The sequence below is a fragment of the Ursus maritimus genome, unplaced genomic scaffold (genome assembly GCF_017311325.1).
Source record: "Ursus maritimus isolate PB19 unplaced genomic scaffold, ASM1731132v1 scaffold_12, whole genome shotgun sequence".
In the NCBI taxonomy this organism is placed as follows: Eukaryota; Metazoa; Chordata; class Mammalia; order Carnivora; family Ursidae; genus Ursus; species Ursus maritimus.
Window position 1 is genome coordinate 63,149,647 of NW_024423564.1, and position 21,689 is coordinate 63,171,335.

Consider the following 21,689-nt stretch of genomic DNA (forward strand, 5'->3'; position numbering starts at 1 on the left):
ATCCTCCATGTTGCAGTCAGATTCATCTAGAATCAAAATCTGCCCCTACCACTCCTACAATAAAACATGACACTGATTCCCATCATGCTCAGGTTAAAATCCTAAACCCTTAAAAGGCTTTTCATCATAACCTTGATTTCTGATTGGTATTTAATCAGTAATGGGTTGAACGTGTAAGCTGTTCCCCCCCCCTTAAACAAATCTTGAGAAAATGCTACTTGAAGGAAATAAACGTACCTCCAATCTGATTATGTAGTAATGGAATCCTTTTGAAATGTGCTTAATTTTAGACTCTCTAATTTGGTGTTTTTCAAACAACAGGTAATACGTTAGTTGGGTTGGGAAATAAGTTTAGTGAATCAAGCAGCATGGAAAAAATGTAAACAGAGTAGTATAGTAGAATGAACTCCCATGTCCCGATAATCACCTTCAGTAATTGCCAATTCATATCCAATCTAAGTTTATCTATATTCCTGCCCACTTTCCTCTCCTGTTATTTTGAGGCAAATCTTATACTTCATTTGTAAATTTTTCAGCATGTTAAAGGTCAGCATTTAAAAAATCATGAAATATAATTTGTTATTGAATATATATGTATTGGGTCATGAGATAAAATGTTTGAAGGCCACTGATTTTTTTTCAACATCTCTTTTCCAATAAGAAATGTAGGTAGGTCCTAATGTTATGTATCCAGGTTAATAATATAGAAGATTATCTTATGGAAGGGAAGGTGTGTCTTTGCAGAAAGACCCCACCTGTTTTTCTTCCCCACCCCCCATAAGTATATAGAATATATATAGTATAAAATGTGTTCAGCTGCCCAAGACCTAAGGGCTTAGTTTCAGCCTCTCCTGTTTCCTCTGGAGTCCCAACTTGAGATGACTGAGTTATTTCATGGGAAGGAAAAGGGATGAGGAAAAGTAGCTGATACTTAACTGAGGAGCTTCTCTGAGCCTGGCACCAAGGCTTTTAATATACATTCCCCTATTTAATCCTCATAACACTTTCAACAGAAAGAAAACTGAGTTTATAGAGAGATGGAAATGATTTAAGAAAGACACCCTCACCCCCTGACCCCCACCTACTAGAGACCAAGTCAGGTTCCAGCCCAGGGGCCTCGGCTCTGAGACCTGCTCTTCCACTACCAGCCTGCCTTCTGTATGCTTGGCCTGTAAGGCAGCCCTTTGGGCCCAAGTGGCAACAGAGATCAAACACAGTAAACCTGGGCCCTAAGCAAGAACTGATGTTCTCAAAGAAAACCTTGATTCATCTCAGCTTCCTGAGAAGGTTCCTAGCCTTGTAGAAAGAACCCAGATCTCAGAGTCTTCTGAACATGCATCTAAATTCTGGCCTTCCCATCTGCTTTGTGACTGTGGATATGTCTCTAAACCTCTCAGATAACAGCTACTTCACAGGATTGTTGTGAGGATTAAAGATGACGGATATAAAGTCTTCATTTCTGTGAAATGGCAGATATTCACTAAGTAAGGGCTGTCGTGTCTGTGTTCAAGAAGACAAAACGTAAGACTACATTTTAGCAAAGTGTGTAACCGTGTTAAAGAGAATAAACTTCAGTCATCTTAAAAGTGTATTGATCGGAACACTTCATTCCTCACTGATTCTGAATAAAACTATCGCATGGCATGGGGTGCACGTGACACCCATGTTCAGCACTATTGTGTTTCGTTTGAGGTCACTCATCTAGCCCTCACAACAGCCCTTGTGCTGGGTGCTTTTCTTTTCCACATTTTACATAAGTCCCATTTCAGATGAGAACACTGAAGCAGAGAGAGGTTAAGTAACTTGCCTGAAGTCTCAAGCAGCTATCAGGTGGTGAAGCCCAGATTCTAACTCAGGCAGTCTGGCTCCAGAGCAAGGGAAAGAATAAAACCCTCTCTACCTTGGGGTTGTGAGATTCAAAATAAGATAAGCTTTGGGAAAGTGATTCATAAATGCCGTGTGGATTCTAAGAGCTTGTCTGGCAGGCAGACTGGGGTTAAGATACAGACGTGAGGGTGACTGCTTGGGTTCAGTCTTCACTCTGCCACTTAATTGGCCTTTGTGATCTTGAATAAATTACTTAATCCTCTGCCTCATTTTCTCAACTATAAAAATCGAAATTGTAAAAGGAAATACCTAATAAGATTGTTCTGAGGATGAAATGAGCTGGTATATCTGAAAGGCTTAGAATAATGCCTAACATAGCCCTAGACAAACGATGGTGATGACGATGAAGACGATGAAGGAAAAGGTGAAGAGGAAGAACAGGAAACAAGACTTGAAGTTTAAGAAACCTGGGAGTGAATCCCACCTCCTGACTTGATCTTAGGAACATTTCTTAACTTCAGACTCAGTATTCTCACAAGAGTTGTTTGTCCCAGTTAGAGGTAGTGTATGTAAAGGTAAGTATGTAAAGTGTCTGCCAAAAGTGGAAACTTTATAAATAGTTCCTTCTTCATTTACTCTGCTCTGAGCACCTACTAGTGTAGCAGTGGTGCCAGGCTCCATGAAGACACAGATGTGAGACATTCTCTGTATTTTCAGATAGAAATGTGAAGATGATACTGGTCATTGATAACTAAGGATTAAAAAGTATGTAGTGCTAAATGCTGTAAAAAAGACAGACACAAAATGTAATCTCCAAAAAGGAGAGATTCCTCCGCTAGGGAGATACAGGAGGGCTTCTTGGAGGACGCAGTATTAGCTGTGGGCTCAGAGGCTGGGTGGGACTTGAATTCCAAGTGGGATTTGACTGGGCTCTGGGCCTACAGGAGGCCAGGCTTCGGAGGCCCTGTGGTATTCATGCCTGTGAGCCCAGGAGGAAGTTGGCCATCTGCAATGCCCAATGCTGCCAAGCTGGATGAGGCTCTGTGGGCTGAGGGATTTGGGCCCCTAGATGCATGTAACTGGAATTTCCAGATCTGGAGGCTCTAGCGTTGTGGTCAGATAGGCAGCATTCTAAGGCCCTTGTTGATCTGCCAAGACCGAGACATGAGTTCTCAGAGAAAGGGGGAAAGGTCGCATTTTCTCTGCTGCCTACCAGGGAAAATCGAGAGAAACTGCCCAGATAATCCTTGAGGCTTCTGCCCCCAGGCCTCGCACTCCACGCCCAGCCCACCTGCAGACCTCAGGCGGGATTAGGAAGCAGCAGCAGGTGGGGGCAGACAGACCTGGGTGGAAGACCTCGCTCCACAGCTCAGTCTCAGAGAAGTCAGTTCTCCCCCCCGGAGCCCTAGTTTCATCACCTATAAAATGAGAGTAAATACTTAACAGGATGAAATTAAATGAGAATTTGTGTCAAACACCTGGCTTAGGGCTTGGCATCTTAGGGAATAGCTCAGACTTGTCAGAATCAGTCACCATTTAGTTGACACACGATTCGTGTTGCACAAGTGCCTACAATACAGGCCCAGCCCACAGGAGAGAGAAATAGTCCCTTAGCCACCCTGCCCCGGCTGTTTTCAACCCTCATCCTCTCACTGAGAAAAGTCTCCAGGGACCCCTGAGTCCATCCTTCACACTCGACCTGGAGTGATCCTCCTCAAGGCACTCCCCGCTCCTAGTCCTTAGTTGAGCCTCCTATGGAAGCCTCCTGTCCCAGTGCCTTGACTGTCCGCAGCTTCTCCCCGGCCAGAGAGCACCTTCCTACCTCCCTGCTGCCCCACCTGCCCCCCCAGCCGCTCCTGCAGGCCCAAGCCCTTGACTCCATCCCTGTGCCACCCTGGCAAGGCAGGGTTCGGTACTTAAGCAGAAGAGAAAGGCATTGGTGACACCATCGCCCCTCGGTTCACAGAACCGGCTTTAGACTGGGACTGGAGAGGCCTGGGGTAGGTCCTGGTGCTGCCACTGGCCTTCTGTGTGGTCTTGGGACAAATCCCTGGACGTCCTGGGCCTCAGCTTCTCCTTGTGACTAATGATGGGTCTCGACGGCTCTGGAAGGGAATGGGCTTGCCCTGGGACCCCAGGTCCGCTCCGGGGACCCCGATGTCCCTGGCAGGCAGGGAGGCGCCCGGCGGCGGCGGGGAGGAGCCGCCGGTCCCGCCCCGCCCGTCCGCCGGGTCCAGGTGCTGCCGCGGGAGCCGCCGCTACAGCCCACGCCGCCACGAGGGGCCGCCCGCGCCCCCTCCGAGCCCGGCCCGCGTCCATGGCGTTTCTGACCGCTTGGAAGGGGACGGCCTCCGGGAAGAGCGACCGCAGGTACAGGGCGGGAACCGGGACGCGGCGGGAGGCGCGCGTGGGACAGAGGGGCGGCTGCCGGCAGCCGACGGGAGGGACAGCTGTGGGGGTACAGCTGGGGACGCAGTGCGCGGGCTGCCGGGCGCGGGGTAACGGCCGCAGGGCCGGGGAGGGGCAGTCCAGCGCCAGCGCTTCTCACACCCCCACGTGCCCGCTGCTCGGGTGTTGCGGGCCCCGGCGAGGCTGGGCCTGGGACGAGGGACGCGGACCCCCCTCCCCGGTCCCGCCCGAGCCCCGCTTCCGGTGCCGTCATCTGCGCGCTACCTGCGAGGGTTCTCAGGTGAGCTGGCCCTCGGGCGGGCTGGGGGTCGGGTTCAGGCAGCCGAGCCGGCCCTCAGGGGTGCTGCTCACGCACCTGGTCCTCCAGAGCGCTGCGTGAGCGAGGCCGTGGGCACCCTATGTGCCGGGACAGGTGAGAGCAGGCACACCATCCGCCCCGCGCCCCGCCCCCGCCTCGACCCTGGGTTGTCCACATCTGGGGGCAGCACTCTGGGGGAAATCTTGGGTGTCAGTGCTGGTCCATGGTGGAATTATGTGCCCCACAGTTCCTCCAAGGTCAACCCATGAGGGATGTCATTGTCTCCCGTGTGTGGCCTCCACCTCCCCAGCTGTCCCCACCTCCCGGATGAGTTGGTGTCTCCAGATGTGTGCCCTTGAGAAAGAGGACAGGGGACAGTCCTGACCTCTCTTCTGAGCTTAGACACACAATTCCTTTCCTTTACATACTTAAAGTTCCCCCACCTTACTCCCTGGAGAAGAGCAATCCAACTGCCCTCCCCGCACTTCCATCTGACTTTCCTGCAAGCACCTCGGACTCTGCAAGTCCCAAATCACACTTCACATCTTCACCCCTAAACCTGTTCCTCTTCCTGTGTTCCCATCTCAGTGAATGGCATCGTCATCCACCCTGTTGCTCAAGCCCAGAATCTGGGAGTCATCCCTTTCGCCTCCCTCCCTTATCTCCACCCCAGTCTCAGAGGAGTCCTGCTGATTTTCTCTCTCTGGTGTCTCTCAAAGCCATTCATTCCCCTTTGGACTATTACAATAGCCCTAACTTTCCCAGTTCCTCCAGTCTTCTTCCATGCATCCTTCAGACTGATCTTATCTAAAGCATGAGCCAGATCATGTCATTTTTCTTTTAAAACTTCCATGGCTCTCTATCACCTAGAGGTTAAAGTTCAAGGTTGTTGCTTGAGTAGAGAGGTTGTGACCTGCCTCGCCCGTTTCCCCTAACTCCCCAGCGCTCACTCTGATCCAGCAACACCATTGGCTTTATAGTGCTCTCACAACTGTGCCAGGCTGCTCAGGGTTGCCTCTGTCTGGAATGCTGTCCTCTGCTCCTGACATTCACATCGGTAAGACTCAACTTCAGGTGACCTCTTTTAGAGAGCCTTTCTAAACCCCACCCTTGAGTCAGACTCAGGGGCTTTCAGCATCTTTGCTTCCTTCTCATGGTCTCATTCAGTCTTTTAACAAACATTGTTGAGCACATACCGTGTTCCAGGCATTGTATTAGGTGTTTCGGATATGGTGTTATTTCCAAGACACATCTCCCTGCTCTCAGGAGACCATGTTCTGGTGGAAAAGACAGACTACACCAATAGGTAAATAAACAATGCTGTGTAAAGCTTTAAAAAGGGCCATGTGATGGAGAATAAAATAGACCATTCCCAGAAGTCAAAGTGTGATTTGTGTCCGAGGGGCAGAAAGGGGGTCCTTGACGTGAATCACTGTGAGACTGGATCCAGGAGGCAGGCTGCTGCGGAACAGGGCGAGTTTAGATTTCATTGTGTGTTGGGAAGCCACTAGAGGGCATCAGGGAGAGGATTTACATATTTAAAGATGACCCTGCTACCTCAGGAAAAAAGGATTTTGCTGAGGGACAGACAATTTCAACACTGAATCAGGGTCACCCTTTTTTGTCTCCCCACTACGCATGCAGAGGGGACAGGGACTGAGAGTGTGCTTCGGTCTTGATGAGGACATGAAGGGATAATTTCCGAGGAAGTGAGAACCCCTGGTTGGGGTAGAAAAGAATGGCTATGTCCAGATGAATTTCTTGCCTGAGGCCTGCCCTGCCTATGAGAACCTGGTTGTGCTCTGTCCTGTAGGCACGAGGAAACTTCTAGTTGCAAATGTGTGTATGTTGCTGATGTCACAGTGTGGAAGAAGGTCGGGAGACCAGAGGGGAGGCTGGCATGAGGGAGTATATGGGAGGGCCTGAACACATGTGCCTTTATGCTTCAGGTGGAACTTGCTGGGCACAAATACCCAGATAATACTCCCAGTTGTCCCCACAAAGTCTCATATCAGAGGCACAAACCCAGCTCAGGACCTGTGACTTCTCCACCCTCACCCCTCACCCACCGCACTGCCTGGTCTCCCACAGCCTGGCCAAAGGGTGAAGAGCTTGCCCAGCTCCTGTTCTGCCACTTACTTACTGGCTCTATGACCTTGATTTAATTACTTGGTCTGTGTGAACTTAACTTTACTCAGCTATAAAATAATAGCTGTTCACTGAGTGGTGGGAAGACCTAGTGAAGTCACATTGGAAAGGACCTCACAGACAGCCACTGGGGCATATTTGGTGTTCAGTAAATGTGAGTTCACTTCCTTCTTGGCAGTGGTATGAGGTAACTGAGGTATTCCCATTGAACAGAGGGGATTCTGAAAGGTTTGGGAGCCAAGGGTGGGATTCCGGGCACCAGGATGGATAGCCAGGAGGTGTTAGGAGAGAGAAATGATGCCCACAATCTTACAATGGGGACTGTCACCTACTGGTGCTAAAAACAGGGTCCCTTCCTAGCCATACCGGTAGCCCCCACTCATGGCTGCTCCGGTAGGAAGCAGCACCAGGAGCAAAGGGGAACGTGTAGCTGGGCACATGGCTTTTGGGAGAGTAAGTGGCAGAGCTGCTGTGGGGGGAGGGGCTCTCTGAGAATGGAGGGGCCCAGCCAAAGAAGCTGGGGTCCTAGGGCTGCTGTCAACAGAATTCCTGCCCTCCCTTTGAACCTGAGCTCCGGGAGCTCTCAGATGCCACCAGGTAGGCAGCTTCAAATTTGGTGACCGGAATCCTGGAGTGGTTTTCGGGTCCCTTCCTTGGGACAGGATCTGGACTTGGGGCCAGTGCTGAGTGTTCACCTCTGTGATTCTCAGATTCTGTGAATTAAGGCATTTGTGAATTATGAGGGTCAGGATTTAAAATTGCCGGGTTCTACGATATTGAGGTTTCTGATCCCAGGGTGCTGACCTACCTTCTGCTGTCCAGAGCAGCTGCGTGGGGTATGAGAGGGTCCTGGTGTGGGAGGCACACTGCAGCCCTCAAATCCTCAATCTCTCAGGAGGACGCCGTGGGAAACCTGCAGGTAACCTTCGTCCCTCTTTATCAGTTACAGAGAGATTCCGACTTGGGACATTTTTGGTCCTGTCTTGAGGTCAGTTGGAAATAGATTATGTAGGTCGCAGTGTTAGCTCTGCCAGCATGCCAGTTCCTGATTTATCTTCAAATCTTGTCCTTCCCCTGAAAATTCCTGCTGCTCAATTCCATTTCTCTCTGTGGTCAGCTCCTTTCTCTCCTAATGCTCACCTACTTCTTCTCCATTCCGTGCAAGGCATGGCTGCCAGCAGCTTCCAAGCTCAAGTCCTGGGACAATAAGACAAAGCAGTGAAAAGTATCCTGGAGCCACACAGGTGGATTTTGGATCCTGACCCCGGGACTTTCTGGCAGTATGACTTTGGATAGGTTATTTAATTTCTCTGTTATATTAATTTCTCTTCACTCTCCTCATCTGTAAAATGAAGGTAATCTTAGGACTTGCCCCACAGGGTTGTTGTGAGGATTATGTGAATTAGTTTGTGTAAAGCACTGAGAACAGTGCCTAACACATAGTCAGTGTAACCAAGGAGTGTTACTGATATTGTCATTAGTCCCCCAGGTCAGAAGAGGAAGGGGCTTCTCCACCAGTCTCATTTGAAAAAGCTCAGAAAAATATTCCAACGGACCCTTCCTTCAACCAGTCACTGTGCCCTGAGAGGTGGAGTCAAACAAGAGGCAGCTACCATTCAGCCAGTGGGGCTGGAGAGGAGGGAAGGAGAAGCAGTACCCCTAAAAACAAGCTGTGGGGGTGGGCGCCATGTTGTAAGGTAACTGTGGCCAATAAGCAGGGCTTAAATGAAATCATAGCTTCACCAAGTACCCAAAATATGATTTGCTTGGAGCCCCCTCTACCCCTCCAAGAGTCTTCCAGTTGTTGACACCCTGGGAGCTGGGAACTAGTCCCTTGTGGCTCTCTCCTGCAGTTGTGACTGCCAGCCCCAGCCCCATTCTCAGCCTGACTACCACCACCACACCGGCCTGGGAGTGGGGGAGCTTACAGGGCAACGGTCCCTGAAGTGCTTCCCTTTATCACCCCATCCCAAGGGTGGGACAGACCCTTCTCCTAATTCCTTTCCAGCTTGACCTAAAACCAGTCTGCAACTTTGTAAAACACCTTAGGAAGCAGGGAATGAGTAACAGAAGTTTTTTAGAATTCTGTGGCCCTTTGCCAAGCCCCTCAGCCATCCTGGAAGGAGGCTAACTGCAAAACTTCCACATCTGGGAGAGCCCAGTGTACGTCTTCCCACATCTTCCTTCCTTGCTCTTTCAGATGAAAACAGCAGTTCAGAAATCTATTGTATTTAGGAAAAATCCTTCCTACTAAGTGGCTGGATTTCTCCCATGTACCCCAGGAGGACAGTTATATTAGGAATTATGACAGTGAGTGGGACATGGGGTGCCCTATCCAGGTAACCCTGAGCCAGATGCTTCATACCTTTTGAGTCTCTTTTTCCCCCATGGAATGACGTTTGTCCCTGCTAGTTCCCTCCCACAGCCTCAGGTGTCCCTCTCACCCCCTCGAAAAGTCTGCCCTGGCAAGACCCTCCCCCTGCAAGAATTCATCTCCAGCTAAGAAATACCCTCCCCCAGATAGAGCATCTAAGTCTCAGATTGAAGATAACTCTGCTGTCTTTCCAAGAAAATGGGTGGGTGGGTACTTCCTTTACCCCGTCGTGACTAAAGGGCACACCCAAGTGCCATCCCTGAGCACAGACAGGCCAGTCAAAGAGGGATGACCTCCCCACAGGTTCAGTGCACAACGCCGTACTCAAATCGTCCCCCTTCTCCTTCGCTTGCCACTGCTCCCTTCAGCCCCAGCTTCTCTCCCCTGGACCCTCTGACCTAGGCCCCGGCCTCTACAATGTCCCTACCCCCCTGCCGCCCTGCTGCCTCAGTGATCTGATAAGAGTGAGATCTGCCCTTGGCTGAGCCCTGATTTGACATGCGTCATCGCCTTCCATCCACCTCAGCTCTGACTGGGGAGGTATTGCGGTCTCCAATTCTAATAGATAAGGAAGTGGAGCCTCCTTGTGCTTTCTCAAATGCATACACATTGGGGTTTTCTTTTTGGTACTACTTTTGTATTCTGCTTTTTAAATATTTTCCCACCTTCCAGAAAACTCAGGAACACAACAATTACTGAGCACCTGCTGGGTGTCAGGTACTGTTCTGGGCACTGCAAATATATTAGAGAACAAAACTGGAAAAAAAAAAATCCCTCCTCTATGGAGTGTAGAATGTAATAGGTAGAGACAGAAAATAAATGAATAAGCAAAATATTCAGGAGGTAAGATAACACGTGCTATGGAAAAAATAATGCAGGATGAAGAAATAAGGAGGATGAGAGCAAAGGTTCCATTTTAAACAGAACAGTCAGGGAAGGCCTCAGAGAAGGTGACATTTGAGCTGAGATCTGAAGCCCTTTGGTGGAGGAGTAATCATGTGAATACCTGCAGGAAGAGCATTCCAGGCAGAAGGAGTAGTAAGTGTGCCCTGAGGTGGAAGTGTGGAAGTGTGCCCGACATATTTGGAATAAAGCAAGGAGGTTGGAGTGGCTGACTATGAGAGAGAGAGTAAAGGGAGATGACGTCAGAGAGAGAGATGGTGGTGCAGGTCAGTCAGGACCTCAAGGCCAAGTGGACACTTTAGCTCTTACACTGAACAACATGGGGAGCCAGTTGAACATGGGGTTTTGAACAGACAGGTGACAGGATCAGATCAAATGGGTCTGGTTCTGTCTGGAGAAGACAATAAGGGGACAGAGGTTGCAGCAGAGAAACTACTTGGGAAACAATATAGTAATCCAGGCAAAGAAATTCTCTATAAACATAATTTAAATATCTGCAGAATATTTGACCCTATAAATTCACTATAATTCACTGAAATAATTATTGATGGGCATTTAGGTTATTAACAGCTGTGTCCTTATTATAGGAAACACTATATATACATAATCTTTGTACCAGAAATCTTTAGGTCTGACTATTTCTTCAGACACATTTGTTGCCTAGGTGTTATTGGGTCACCTTTCTAAGGTTTTCAGTCCAAAATTCCAGTTGCCCTTCTGAAAGATGGTGCTGCTTTCTACTCCCCATGGCAATGTAGGAGGTAGCCCGTTTGCCATAAAGGTATGTGGTGGGTGTCCAGTGGATGTCCTTGTGGCCCAGGTCAGGTCTGCATGTCTATCTTAGGAGACGTCCCTCTTCTCTGGATAGCCTTGCATGGTTCCAAAGCTCTGTTGGGTCCCTTTGCTCATTTAACGTTCACAACAATCCTGTTATCCTGGCTTTATAGGTAAGGAAACTAAAGCTCAAAGACTAATGGTAGGGCCCTGTTCCAAGTGCTTTACGTACGTTACCTCATTTAATCCTTGTGACAGCCTAATGAGGTTGGTGCCGTCATCATCCCCATCTCAGAACTAAAGTCACCGATCCAGGGTGTCAGAGCTGGGGTGCTAACCTTCTCTCTGAACCACTCCCTGCCCTGCCTCAAGCTCATAGAGTGATTTGCTTGGGGCTGCACAGCTAGGATGTGGTGGGGCCAGGAGTCCAGCCAGATCTTTCTGGCTCTGTAGTCCAAGTTCTAACCCCCGACAAGATGCCACTCAATGCCTGAAACATCTCATTAGAGTTCTGCCTCTTTTTTTCAATCAAAACTGTTCCTGGTCCCTTGTGCCTGACTGGGGCTCCTTCCGTAGACCCACTTTCAGCAGCTCTGGGAGACCAGACTTTGATACAAGAGCTCAGATCCCAGAACTAAGAACATCAGAGCAAGGAAGGGCCTTGGGCTCCTAGTCCACCCTTCTTTCGCCTCTACATGGGGAGAAGAGGAACCTAAGGGCCAGAGTGGGGCAGTAACTTGCCCAAGGTTACACAGCTAGTGGGGGTCAGAGTTCCTGAGGAGGGAGGAGGCTGGCCCAACAAATAGGCCTAGGTCTTCCCTAAGAGCCCCTGCCAAGGAATATTTCAGAACTGTGATTGTCACAGCCCTGTGCAAGGGCCCTTTGTTGATGGGCCTGTTGGTTGTGAATTATTAATCTGCCCAAGCCTGCAACCTGCTGGGTGGGGCTCACTCACTTTAAGAAAACCCGCTGTATAGTCACCAGCCCAGCTAGGTTGGTTGGGGGGAGCTCTGGAGTCCAACTAGCTATTTCTGGGCTGGTAGAGAGAGCTAGTCGGGGATTGCTTCATGCCAGGGAAAGGCCTGGAGGAAGGGAATGAGAAGGGGGAAGGGGCCCAGTCATCACCTGAGTAATGAGTAAAGCCTCACAGAATCCCTGGGAGGCTGGCATGTTATTCCAGATTTACAGATGGGAAGATGGGGTCAGAGAGGTAGAGGCAGAGCGGACTTCCCAACTTAAGCTGTTTCTACAACAATGACATCACTTTTCACATGCTCATTTCTGTGACCACCCCCTTGTCCACACACTTTTCCTATAGGAAAAGGAGTCAAGACCTGAGTCCAAGTCACACTTGGTCCAGGCCCCTGTGGGATGGGAGATAAAGCCACTATGGGGCTTTCTGGAGCATCCTGAGGAGGTTTCACGAAACATATTTATTGAGGGCCTTCTTAAGCTGAGGATGGGACAGGTCAAAGTAGTCCATGGAGGTTCTCAGGGCCATCAGGTGTGGTGAGCCCAGTGATTTGTTCTTGCAGGTTGGGGAGAAAATGAGAGAAAAAGCAGGCCTGGCAATTTCCAGGCACAAAGCAGCAGGAAACTCCCCCAGCAGGGGAGGAAGGAACCCAGGACTCAGTGTACTCCCCTGGTCCCCACAGCTTGGCTATCAGCTTGAGGTAGAGATGGGCAGGCGACCTGAGCAGAGTCGCCTGGGTTGGGAGGCAGAAATAGTGGTGACTCCCAGCCTCCCCAGGGTTGGGGCTGAGCCAGAGCTCCTGGGAGCTGGGAGCTGCCCGGGTGGAGCCCTCCTGAAGGGTGGACCACTCTGGGGCTTTGACTCATCAGGTGAATGGCTCCAACATCATTGCCACTGCTGTGTGGGGAGAGTTCCAGCTCCAAGGGTAGCTTGGCTGCTTGACTTGCTGAGCTCCAGTTTTCATCTACAAAAGGGGAGAATAATAGCATCTGCCTCACCCCCGCCACCACCAGAGCACCGCACAGCACTGTGTCACCTGCCAGGTACTCTGCTGGGCATTTTATTTTATTTTATTTTATTTATTTATTTATTTTTAAAGATTTTATTTATTTATTTGACAGAGATAGAGACAGTCAGCGAGAGAGGGAACACAAGCAGGGGGAGTGGGAGAGGAAGAAGCAGGCTCCTAGCGGAGGAGCCTGATGTGGGGCTCGATCCCATAATGCTGGGATCACGCCCTGAGCCGAAGGCAGACGCTTAACCACTGTGCCACCCAGGCGCCCCTCTGCTGGGCATTTTAGATACAGGAATTCTTAATCCTCACAAACACCCTTTGAAGCAGGCGGCAGTATTTCCATTTTACTGGTGAGGAAACTGAGGCTCAGAGAGGTGGTTAAAAGCGAGCATTAAAGAAGATAGTCCATGTTCTACACTTAACATGTGTCGCGTGTAATAAGCCTTCGGTGAACATCAGTCATTATTATAACCATTACCTCAGAGGGAAATGGTAACGTGCGAGGCCCAGTGTTGGTATTCGGTGATTCATCAGAAACAGAAATGTCTGACCAGCCCTAACCCTCCAAAAGCTCCCAGTCTGATGGCAGAGATAATCACATACACACCTCACTCCACCACCATCAGCCTACGGTGATGAGGGTAGGTCAGAGGCGGTTAGGAAGCCCCTGACCCAGCCAGGGAGGGAGGGCTTTCTGGAAGAGGTGCTGTCTGAACTGAAACCTGCAGGGCGAGTAGGAGTTTGGGCATTTGTCAGATTCTTAGTAAATGTTGGTCAAATGCAATAAAGATTTACCTGTAACTAACGTAGCATAAGGCTGCAGAACCGCTCACTCACCTGGCCCTTGCTGGGGCTCTGGAAGGACTCTGGCAGTTTTATATTGGTAAATTTGTATTCTTTTTTTGAAAAGAAGTCTTTCAATTGTAAGCTTCTGGATCGAACCCAGATTAAATGAATGAATAATGAATGACAAGGGAGGAATGTGTGTCCCAGGTGGAAGGACGAGCATGTACAAATGCCCAGAGGTGGGCATGGCGTGTCACAGGGTGCCCTAGCCCCATTATTGAGGCTCTTCTTCACACACATTGCTGGTCTTCTCACCCACCTCACAAACGCCAGCCGACATGGGCGTGCCTCTGCCCACCTCCATGCTGCTTTCACCCATGCTGTTCTCCCATCTGGTACACCCTTTCCATGACTTTATTGTGTATAAACGATATAAACTTCAAGGCTCAACTCTGTGCCCACCTTCTCCAAGAAGCCCTTCCCTAACGCCTCCAGTCAATGTTGCATTCCCTCTTCTCTGGATTCCTCCAGAGGATGGTGGACGTCATTATCGCCTGCTCCTTGTAGTTACTTTTTCTGTGCCCATGTCTGAGAATCCCAGACATAGGATGATTCTTGCAAGTGAACGTCTAGCCTCTGTTCACGTATGGGCAGGATAAGAACTCACTACCTTTCCAGACAGCCTGTCTAGATTTAAACAGTAATCTTCTAAACCTCTCTCCCCTCTGCCACCAGGCCCAATCTACCTGGCTCTCCCAGGATCTAGTCCGCAGCCTTCTTCCTACCATGCCTGCTTGTACAGGCTCCTCCTGCTTCCTCTTCTGACATCCTGGAGCTAAGGGTTGCTCCAGGGGAGCTCCGAGTCCCTCCTCCTTCTGTCCCCTGCCTTTGTAAAGGGACGGTTCTAATGGCAGCCACGTGCTCTGATGAGTCATGGTTAAGAGCATCTGGGACCTGGAAGTGATGGCTGGTTAACTCTTCAGGGACCAGTGGTTCTTTGTGCCAGAAGGCCAGGTGGGCTTCAACCCTGGCCCTAGACATATACCTTAGGGCTATGCGCACAGCATTTGAGGAGTGTTATGGGTGACTCCATATAGGGGTTGGGGACTCAGAGGGGAGGGGACCAAGGGGGAGAGAGAGGCAAGAGTGTCCACCCTGGAGTCAGGAGGGCCTGTTTCAATCACAACTTGCTATTTATTAGGTGAGTTAACTTGAGCAAGTGACATAAACTCTGTGCTTCCTCTCTGTAAAATGGCAGCTATGGCGTTGATTTGGGAAGGCGAGTGTGAACTACTGGCTAGCAGTGAGTGCTAAACCGCGTTATTTTCCACCTTCTTGTGTGCTGCACGCACCGTCAGGCAGTGGGCAAAAGGGAGTGTTAAAACGCAAGCCTGATTCTGGAGGCTGTGTTTTTCTCAGCATGAATACCCCCCACCAATGCGGTGGGATGACGAAGGGCTCAGGTGGGGGGCGCTGCGAGGCGGGAGCTGGGGTGGGGGGAGGGGAGAGTGACGGGGAGGTGGACCGCAGGTCTGAGAGAACTTTCTGGCCACAAATAGGTGGGGCTGTGTGAGGAAGGAGCGAGTTCCGGCCCCGGGGGGCTGCGCAGCGAGGGCACGCGGCATGGGCCCGGAGGACCTTGGGCGCCCGGGCCTCTCACCTGTGAGAGCTGAGGGTGGGCGCGCATCCCGAGGCCGCCCCCCGCCCAGCCCCGGCCTCCAGTCGGCCGCAGACGGGCGGCGGCCGCGGCCCCACTGCGCGGGCAAGCAGACCGAGGCCCGGCCCGGCCCCGCCGCCTTCCCCGCCCCCGGCGCGCCCCTCCCCGGCCGCCGCGTCTGCGGCTCGGCCGCACAGCGCCCGGCTCGGGGTTCCGGCGGCAGCACCTGGGCCGCGGCTGGCGTCCGGCGGGGGCACGCTGCCCGCCCCCCTCCGCGATGAGCTCGGCGGGCGCAGCGGACTCCCTGCCCGCGGGGTAAGTGCGCGGCGGGGGCGGCCCCGGGGGGGCGGTGGGCGCGGGGCCAGGCCTCCCCCGCGCCTCCGGCCCGCACTGCGGCTCCCAGCCCTGCCCCCCGGGCCCGGGCCCGGCGCCCCGCCCGGCCTCCGGGAGTCGCCGCCGCCGCCGGGGAGTCGGGAGGGGGCTGCGGACGCTCGCGTGAGGGGAGTAGAGGCTCCGGGGATCCTGGGGCGGTCACTCCCCTCTGGGTCCCAACTTTATCACGGAGCTGTAGTAACGGCCACGTCAGAGCCGCCTTCCTCCCCTCGTGGCGTTTACACCTGTGGTGGGCTCTGTTATTTCACCTCCGTTACAGTTGAGGAAACTGAGGCATAGCTCTTAAGGGACTTGCCTTCCGTTACCCAGAAGGTGAGCGGTGGGCCTGGGATTTGAACCCAGCTCTCTCTGATGCCAGAGCCCCCACCTGGGTGCCGTACTGCCTAATCTTCGGGGATATCTGAAGGAGTTAAAAGGCTGAGATATGAATCAGCTGTGCCCATTGGGCGCAGCAGGAACTGGGGTAGTAAAGGTGGGTGTTGTCGCTTCCAATATGGCTCTCCTGCTCTTCCCCGCCCCACCGAGGAACCCTGTAGAGTCCCTACACTGCCCCTGTAGCAGTGACAGCTGCTAGCTGCTGGGACACCTGGAGCAGCTGGCCCTTTCCTGGGCGCACGTGAGTGGGGGGCGACTCCTGAGGGCCCTGCTGGGAAGTTGCTGGGTGGAGATCTGGCTCAGGTGAGCTGGGAGGTGTGTCCGCCCTACCTGGAGCCTCACCACCAGGGACAATATTTGCCAAGGGCCTCAGGGCTAACATGTGAACACGGAGGCGAGGGGGGCTGGTGCCAGCCTCAGCTGGAGGCCTCCACAGCACGTGTGTGTGCATCCTGGGTGAAGGCTTAGAAGTTGGGTCACTGAGGGACACTCTGGCCTGGGGGACGGTTGCCTGATGAGTTTTGCCCTGACCATGTTTGTTGTATGATTTGGGCCACATCCTTTATCCTCCCCAGACTTCTGGTCCCTCCTTTGGAAAATACAGGGAGGCCAGGCCTGGCTGCTCCCTTCCTGCTCTGAGTTGAAGTATGTAAATCCGGAGTCTGGTTAGGTCCCTTCTGCCCAGCCCTGACTAAGCACCACCCTAGTGTGCCCAGAAAAGAAGCTTCCACGAGAGAAGGCAGGCATGGAACCGGGCACTATCAAAGAATCCTGAACTGCCCAGGCTAGAAGCCACATCCATCCCTCTTCCTTGCACGCTCATATCCCTGCCCGAGTCCACTCTACAACCGCAGGCTCCTCTGGCGCCTCCATGGGCCTCTAGGGCAGCAAGCTCTGTCTTCTAGCACTGGTGGATCTTCCTCATACTGAACCATACCTGCCCCCACTGCATGCCCTCCAGGTCGCCCTTTTCTTTGAGGCCACACAGGTCCATCTGCCCCCATCCCTGGTCAGTGCCATCCTGGTGGGGTCTGAGCAGAGCAGAGGCAATCCAGTTCCACCTTCACCAAAGATACTCAGTCACTCAGCAAACCCTCCCAAGGCCTGCTTTGAGCCCAGCCCAGTATATGAGGGTCAGTGGTAAACAAACCAAACTTTAAATTTCCACCACTTTGGAAATTATGAAATATTTTAAGCCTTCAGGAAAAATACAGCAAATAATAAAATGAACTCCATGCCCTTGCCACCTAGCTTTTTCAGATGTTAACATTGTGCCCACTTATTTCATATTCTTCTTGTTAAGAAAAAATTATAGCAGAGAAGCCTCTGTGGACCCTCCCCTCTTCCCCCTCCAGAGATAATTGCTGTCCTGAATTTTGGTTTTGTCATTTGCACTTTAATTTTTTAAAATTTGAGTATAGCTGACACACAACGTTACATTAGTTTCAGGTGTATAGCGTAGTGATTCAACTTCTCCGTATTATGCTGTGCATACCACACTGTAGTTACCATCTGTCATCCTACAACACTGTTACAGTATCATTGGTTTTGTCATTCGCTGTTTTTATTCCTTCACTGAGTGTAAGTCTAAGAAAACGTAGCTTGTTCTGACTTTAAAATTTTTATATAAATGGAGTTATCCAGCATGAGTCATTCTGTGGCTTGCTTTTTCTCACTGAGCTTCAGGTTTCTGAGATGTAGTCTTCTTGATCCTTGCAGCTCTGGTCCCCACTTTCCCTGATGTGTGATATTCCACCCAACGTAGAGTCCCCCATTTCTTTGTTTATCAGCCTTCTTGATGGACTTTGAGGTGGTTCCCAGGGTCTTGCTATTCAAACAGTAAATATTCTCATAAGGTCGTCTTTTGCGCATATGTGAGTTCTCTTCTCGGTTGCCCCACAGGAGTGGAATTGCTGGGTCAGAGGATAGGTACACTCGATGTTTTAAAGTTATTTAGTTTTCTTATAAAAGCGGTGTTGCTGCAGACATGATGGAAACACATTCTCATAGAAGAACAAGTAACAATGGCTAACATTTCCCAAGTACTTTTACTGTCTCAGTCATTCTTCTCAACAACCCTAGGAGGTGGGAGCAGCCATTCTCATTTTATTAATGAGGACACTGAGGCTCATAGAGGTTAAAGAACCTTCCCAAGTTTCTCTGATGAACAATTGCCGAGCTGCAGTTTGAGACCAGGGTTTTCTGCTTTAAAAACCCTTGAAGGTGCCACTGCATGAGGCCATGTCACATTGCTCCATGTCACATAATATTCACTTTATTCACAGCTAAGGGGGGTGCTCTGGAAGGAGATACAACCACATGTGCAATTTAGAGAGGTTACTTTGGGATAAGTCCCCATGGACAGATCCCCTCCCCGCCCCACACCGCTGACAGAGTTCCTCTTGAATGGTGAAGCAGGGAGGAAAAGCCAGCTCTGGCTCCAGTCCGCTCCCTGAGTGACTTCCTTGCATTGCCTCTACTGCCCTAGTGGGGACAGAGAGGTCCCCCTGCTCCACCCAGCTGTGTGCACCAGGTGTCAGGGTAGCAGCTTCCAGGTGGACTGAAGCGGGGAAGGGCGGGGGGGAAGGTGAGGGTGCCGTGACTCCAGGCCGCCTGACAGCTCCCTTCTCACTCCAGCCTCAAGCCTCTCTCCCCTACGATGCTACAGCTCGTGGCATTGGTCACCAGCCCTACTCCATGCTCCATCCAGCTCAGTGGCAGCCCAGTGTCTCGGGTTCTCCTTTCCACAGTGGAAAGTCCACCTTCAACCCCTCAGGAGCTCAGTAATGTATTAACCTGGGCTGGCAAGGTGGCCTGGAGCAGAAAGGTGAAGACGCAGGACGGCCTGCGGGGAAGTGGGGACCTGAGTCACAGCCAGCGGAGGAGAAAGGTTTGGCAAGGTTGCTTTTTTTTGGGAAAGTATTTCTATCTTTTCCCTAGGTTCCTATCTTTATTGCCTTTATCTCCTTATCGGTCAAATGCAGATAAGCAGGCCTGCCCCTGGACTGGTGGGAGGATTGAGTGAAGTAAGGCAGGCATCAGTTTAGAACTTGAAGTGATATTCTCATGGTGGTGAAGGGGTGGTTATGAATGCCGTCATAAGTCAAATGGGGCCAATGTCTCCCACCTTCCTGAGCTCCCTAGACAGCCAGGACATCCCCGCCGTACCCCTCCACTTAGCAGGCCTTCCAGAGCCTATCTTGGCACCTCGCCCCTACAGCTTGTGCCTCTTTGTCACTATGGTATCATGACTCTAGCTCCTTGCTCGCCTTTTTTCCCTCTTGGACTTCTTTCTCCATCTTGTCCTCAGTTCAGTGCCATCTTTTCCGGAAATCTTCCTCAAGTGCCCCCATCTCCACCTGTGGGCCCCCTTAGCCTTCAGTGATCCCCATGATTGCAGCCTTGATGGTTCTGGCTGTCCCTGCTTCTGCCTGCATCTGTCACTTCTGTAGACTGTGAACTCTTCAAGGGCAGGGCCGTGTCTGGGCCAGAACCAGAGATTAGTGTGTATTGTGGGAAGAAAGAAGGAGGAAATCAGCCCCAGGGCCACCCCAAAGCAGCTCCCAGTCTGGAGAGGTCACCTCAGACCCACCTTACTACAGTTAAGCAGAAGAGGTTCTGGGGCTGTCAAGGGAGGTAATGCACCTCTGTGCTATGTATCATCTGTCTTTCTCTCCACATAGAGCAAGGAGGCAGAACGTCTTTCCTGATGGGAGGCAGAGGTGGTGGTGGGGTGTATGCAGAAATGGGAGGTAGGCTCTTGGCTCTGGAGTTGTTTAGAGATGGTCATAAGCCAGGACAATGGGCTTGACTTCCTGGGGCTGAGCTGGTGGGTAGGCACTGGCTCAGGCAGAAACTTGATTAGAACCCGTGCTTGGGCATGTGATCTTGGCCTGGTCACCTCTCCTCTGTGCCTCATCTATAGTGGGGATAATAATCCTACTTCATAGGCTTCGTGAGGGCTCAAGGAGAGAAGGCCAGTTAAACACCCAGGGCTGTAGGTGCTCACTGCCTCTTCACTGATTCATCTAACAGAATGGGCAGACTGAACACCAGTCACTAGGCTAAGCCCTGGGCACAAAGGAAGACACTGTCTCATGAAGAGAGGGACAGAGGCTGCTTTTGGTGGGGCCTTTTCGGTCATAGAAAGAAACTTCGTCTTTATCCTAAGAGTAATAGGAAGCCAGTGAAGGATTTCAAATTCAGAAGTGACATGGTCCAACAGATAACTTTGGCTATTGTGAGAAGGATGGGTTAGAGGGAATAATGCTTCGAACATTCTCCCTTATAAAAACTACCTAAAGGCTGCATGGGTTACTCCAAACATCCTTTAAAATACATTCCTGAGCTCCCACAGAAGTAACAGAAATCCTCTCAAGCCAAGAATAAAAAGGAAGCTGAGATCAAGCTGAGATGAAGCCTCAGCAGTGTGAGGGTGTTGACAAATTCCAGAAATCCAGGACCTTGAGTTTTAATGACCACTCCAGGGATGGTAAGTAAGGACCTGGGCCTACCCAGTGACAGTGTGAGGAGTTGAAACCTAGCCTCCCTACCACCACCACATGAATCTGGGACCTTCAAAGGGCTACCCCCTCAGCAAATAGAGTCGTTGACCAGAAAGAAATATCCACTCTCCCACAAAAAGGGAGATGACAGGTCTGGTGGAGGAAATTATAAATATGAATCTGCTCTCACACAAATTTTGGGCTTGAAGACACACTCCCTTTGTGGTCCTGGAAATACTAACCCAAAAAAGTAACTTAAATATCATCGGATGGTTGCACCCCAGGGAATCTGGCCAAAGTCAGTGAAAATCCTCTCTGGAGGAATAGATCTTTCTCCTAAGATCCCTTTGGGATCAGATGAATAGGAGCTCATGGTAAAATTACAAAACACACAAGGAAACAAGTCATTGTGAGCAGTAGACACTCAAATCAAGAAACAACAGAATTTGTTTCCCTGAGAGTCTAAGATGCTGGAATTATGAGATCTAGAATGTAAATATTTTAAAAACATGTAAAGAAATCAAAGATGGACTTGAAACAGTAAGCAGGGAACAAAATACCGCCCAAAACGACCAAGCAGATTTGAAAAGAAAGCAAGTGGAATTTCTGGAAACGTGAAAGATAATCATTGAAATTAAAAACTCAGGAAAAGTAGATCAGACACACCTCAAGAGAATTAGTAAAATGGAAGATCTGAAGAAATTACTCAGAATCTCACAGAGTCAAAGAGACTGGCAAGGAAGAGCTTTAAGAGACTTGAAATCCTGAGCAAAATGGTCTGAGAGAGAGAGAGAGAAAGAGAGAGAGAGGAGGGGTAGGAGGGGCAAGAGTGGAAGGGGCAGTCTTCCGTCAGACCTGGGTGGAGTGCACCAGGGCTGGATTCAGGAGGCAGAAGTGGCAGAGCTCAGGGAGGGGGTAGATGGCGGAGGCTCAGGAGAGGTATGTATCAGGGCTGACTATCAGATTTCTGGCTTGAGAAATTGGATAGAAGGGTATCATTTATGAAGATGGCAAAGACTGGGGGAAAACAGCTTTGGGAGAAGGAAGAAGAGTTCACTTTTGAACAGGACACGTTTCGATTTGCCGGGACAATCTGCTGCTGCACCAAGGAGGAGAAATTAGAGCTGGGTCCGAAGGTACGTGTAGACATTTACCTGGTGGAAAGGGACTCTCTCTCAACTAACCTGTGGGGGAAAGGATCTCCTTTCAGTGAGGTCATCAAGGCTCCTTGTGGAACCTTCTCTCAAAAGAG

The 21,689-nt window shown here is 50.8% G+C and overlaps 1 protein-coding gene across 1 annotated transcript in view; it reads left to right on the forward strand.

The window, feature by feature from the left end:
- Positions 1–15,361: 15,361 nt before the first annotated feature.
- Positions 15,362–21,689, forward strand: part of TTC39A (tetratricopeptide repeat domain 39A) — a 39,197-nt gene continuing 32,869 nt past the window's right edge. The window contains exon 1 of the mRNA XM_040627322.1: positions 15,362–15,479. Coding sequence (XP_040483256.1) covers positions 15,442–15,479 — 38 coding nt within the window. The 5' untranslated portion in view covers positions 15,362–15,441. The remainder of the gene's footprint in view (positions 15,480–21,689) is intronic.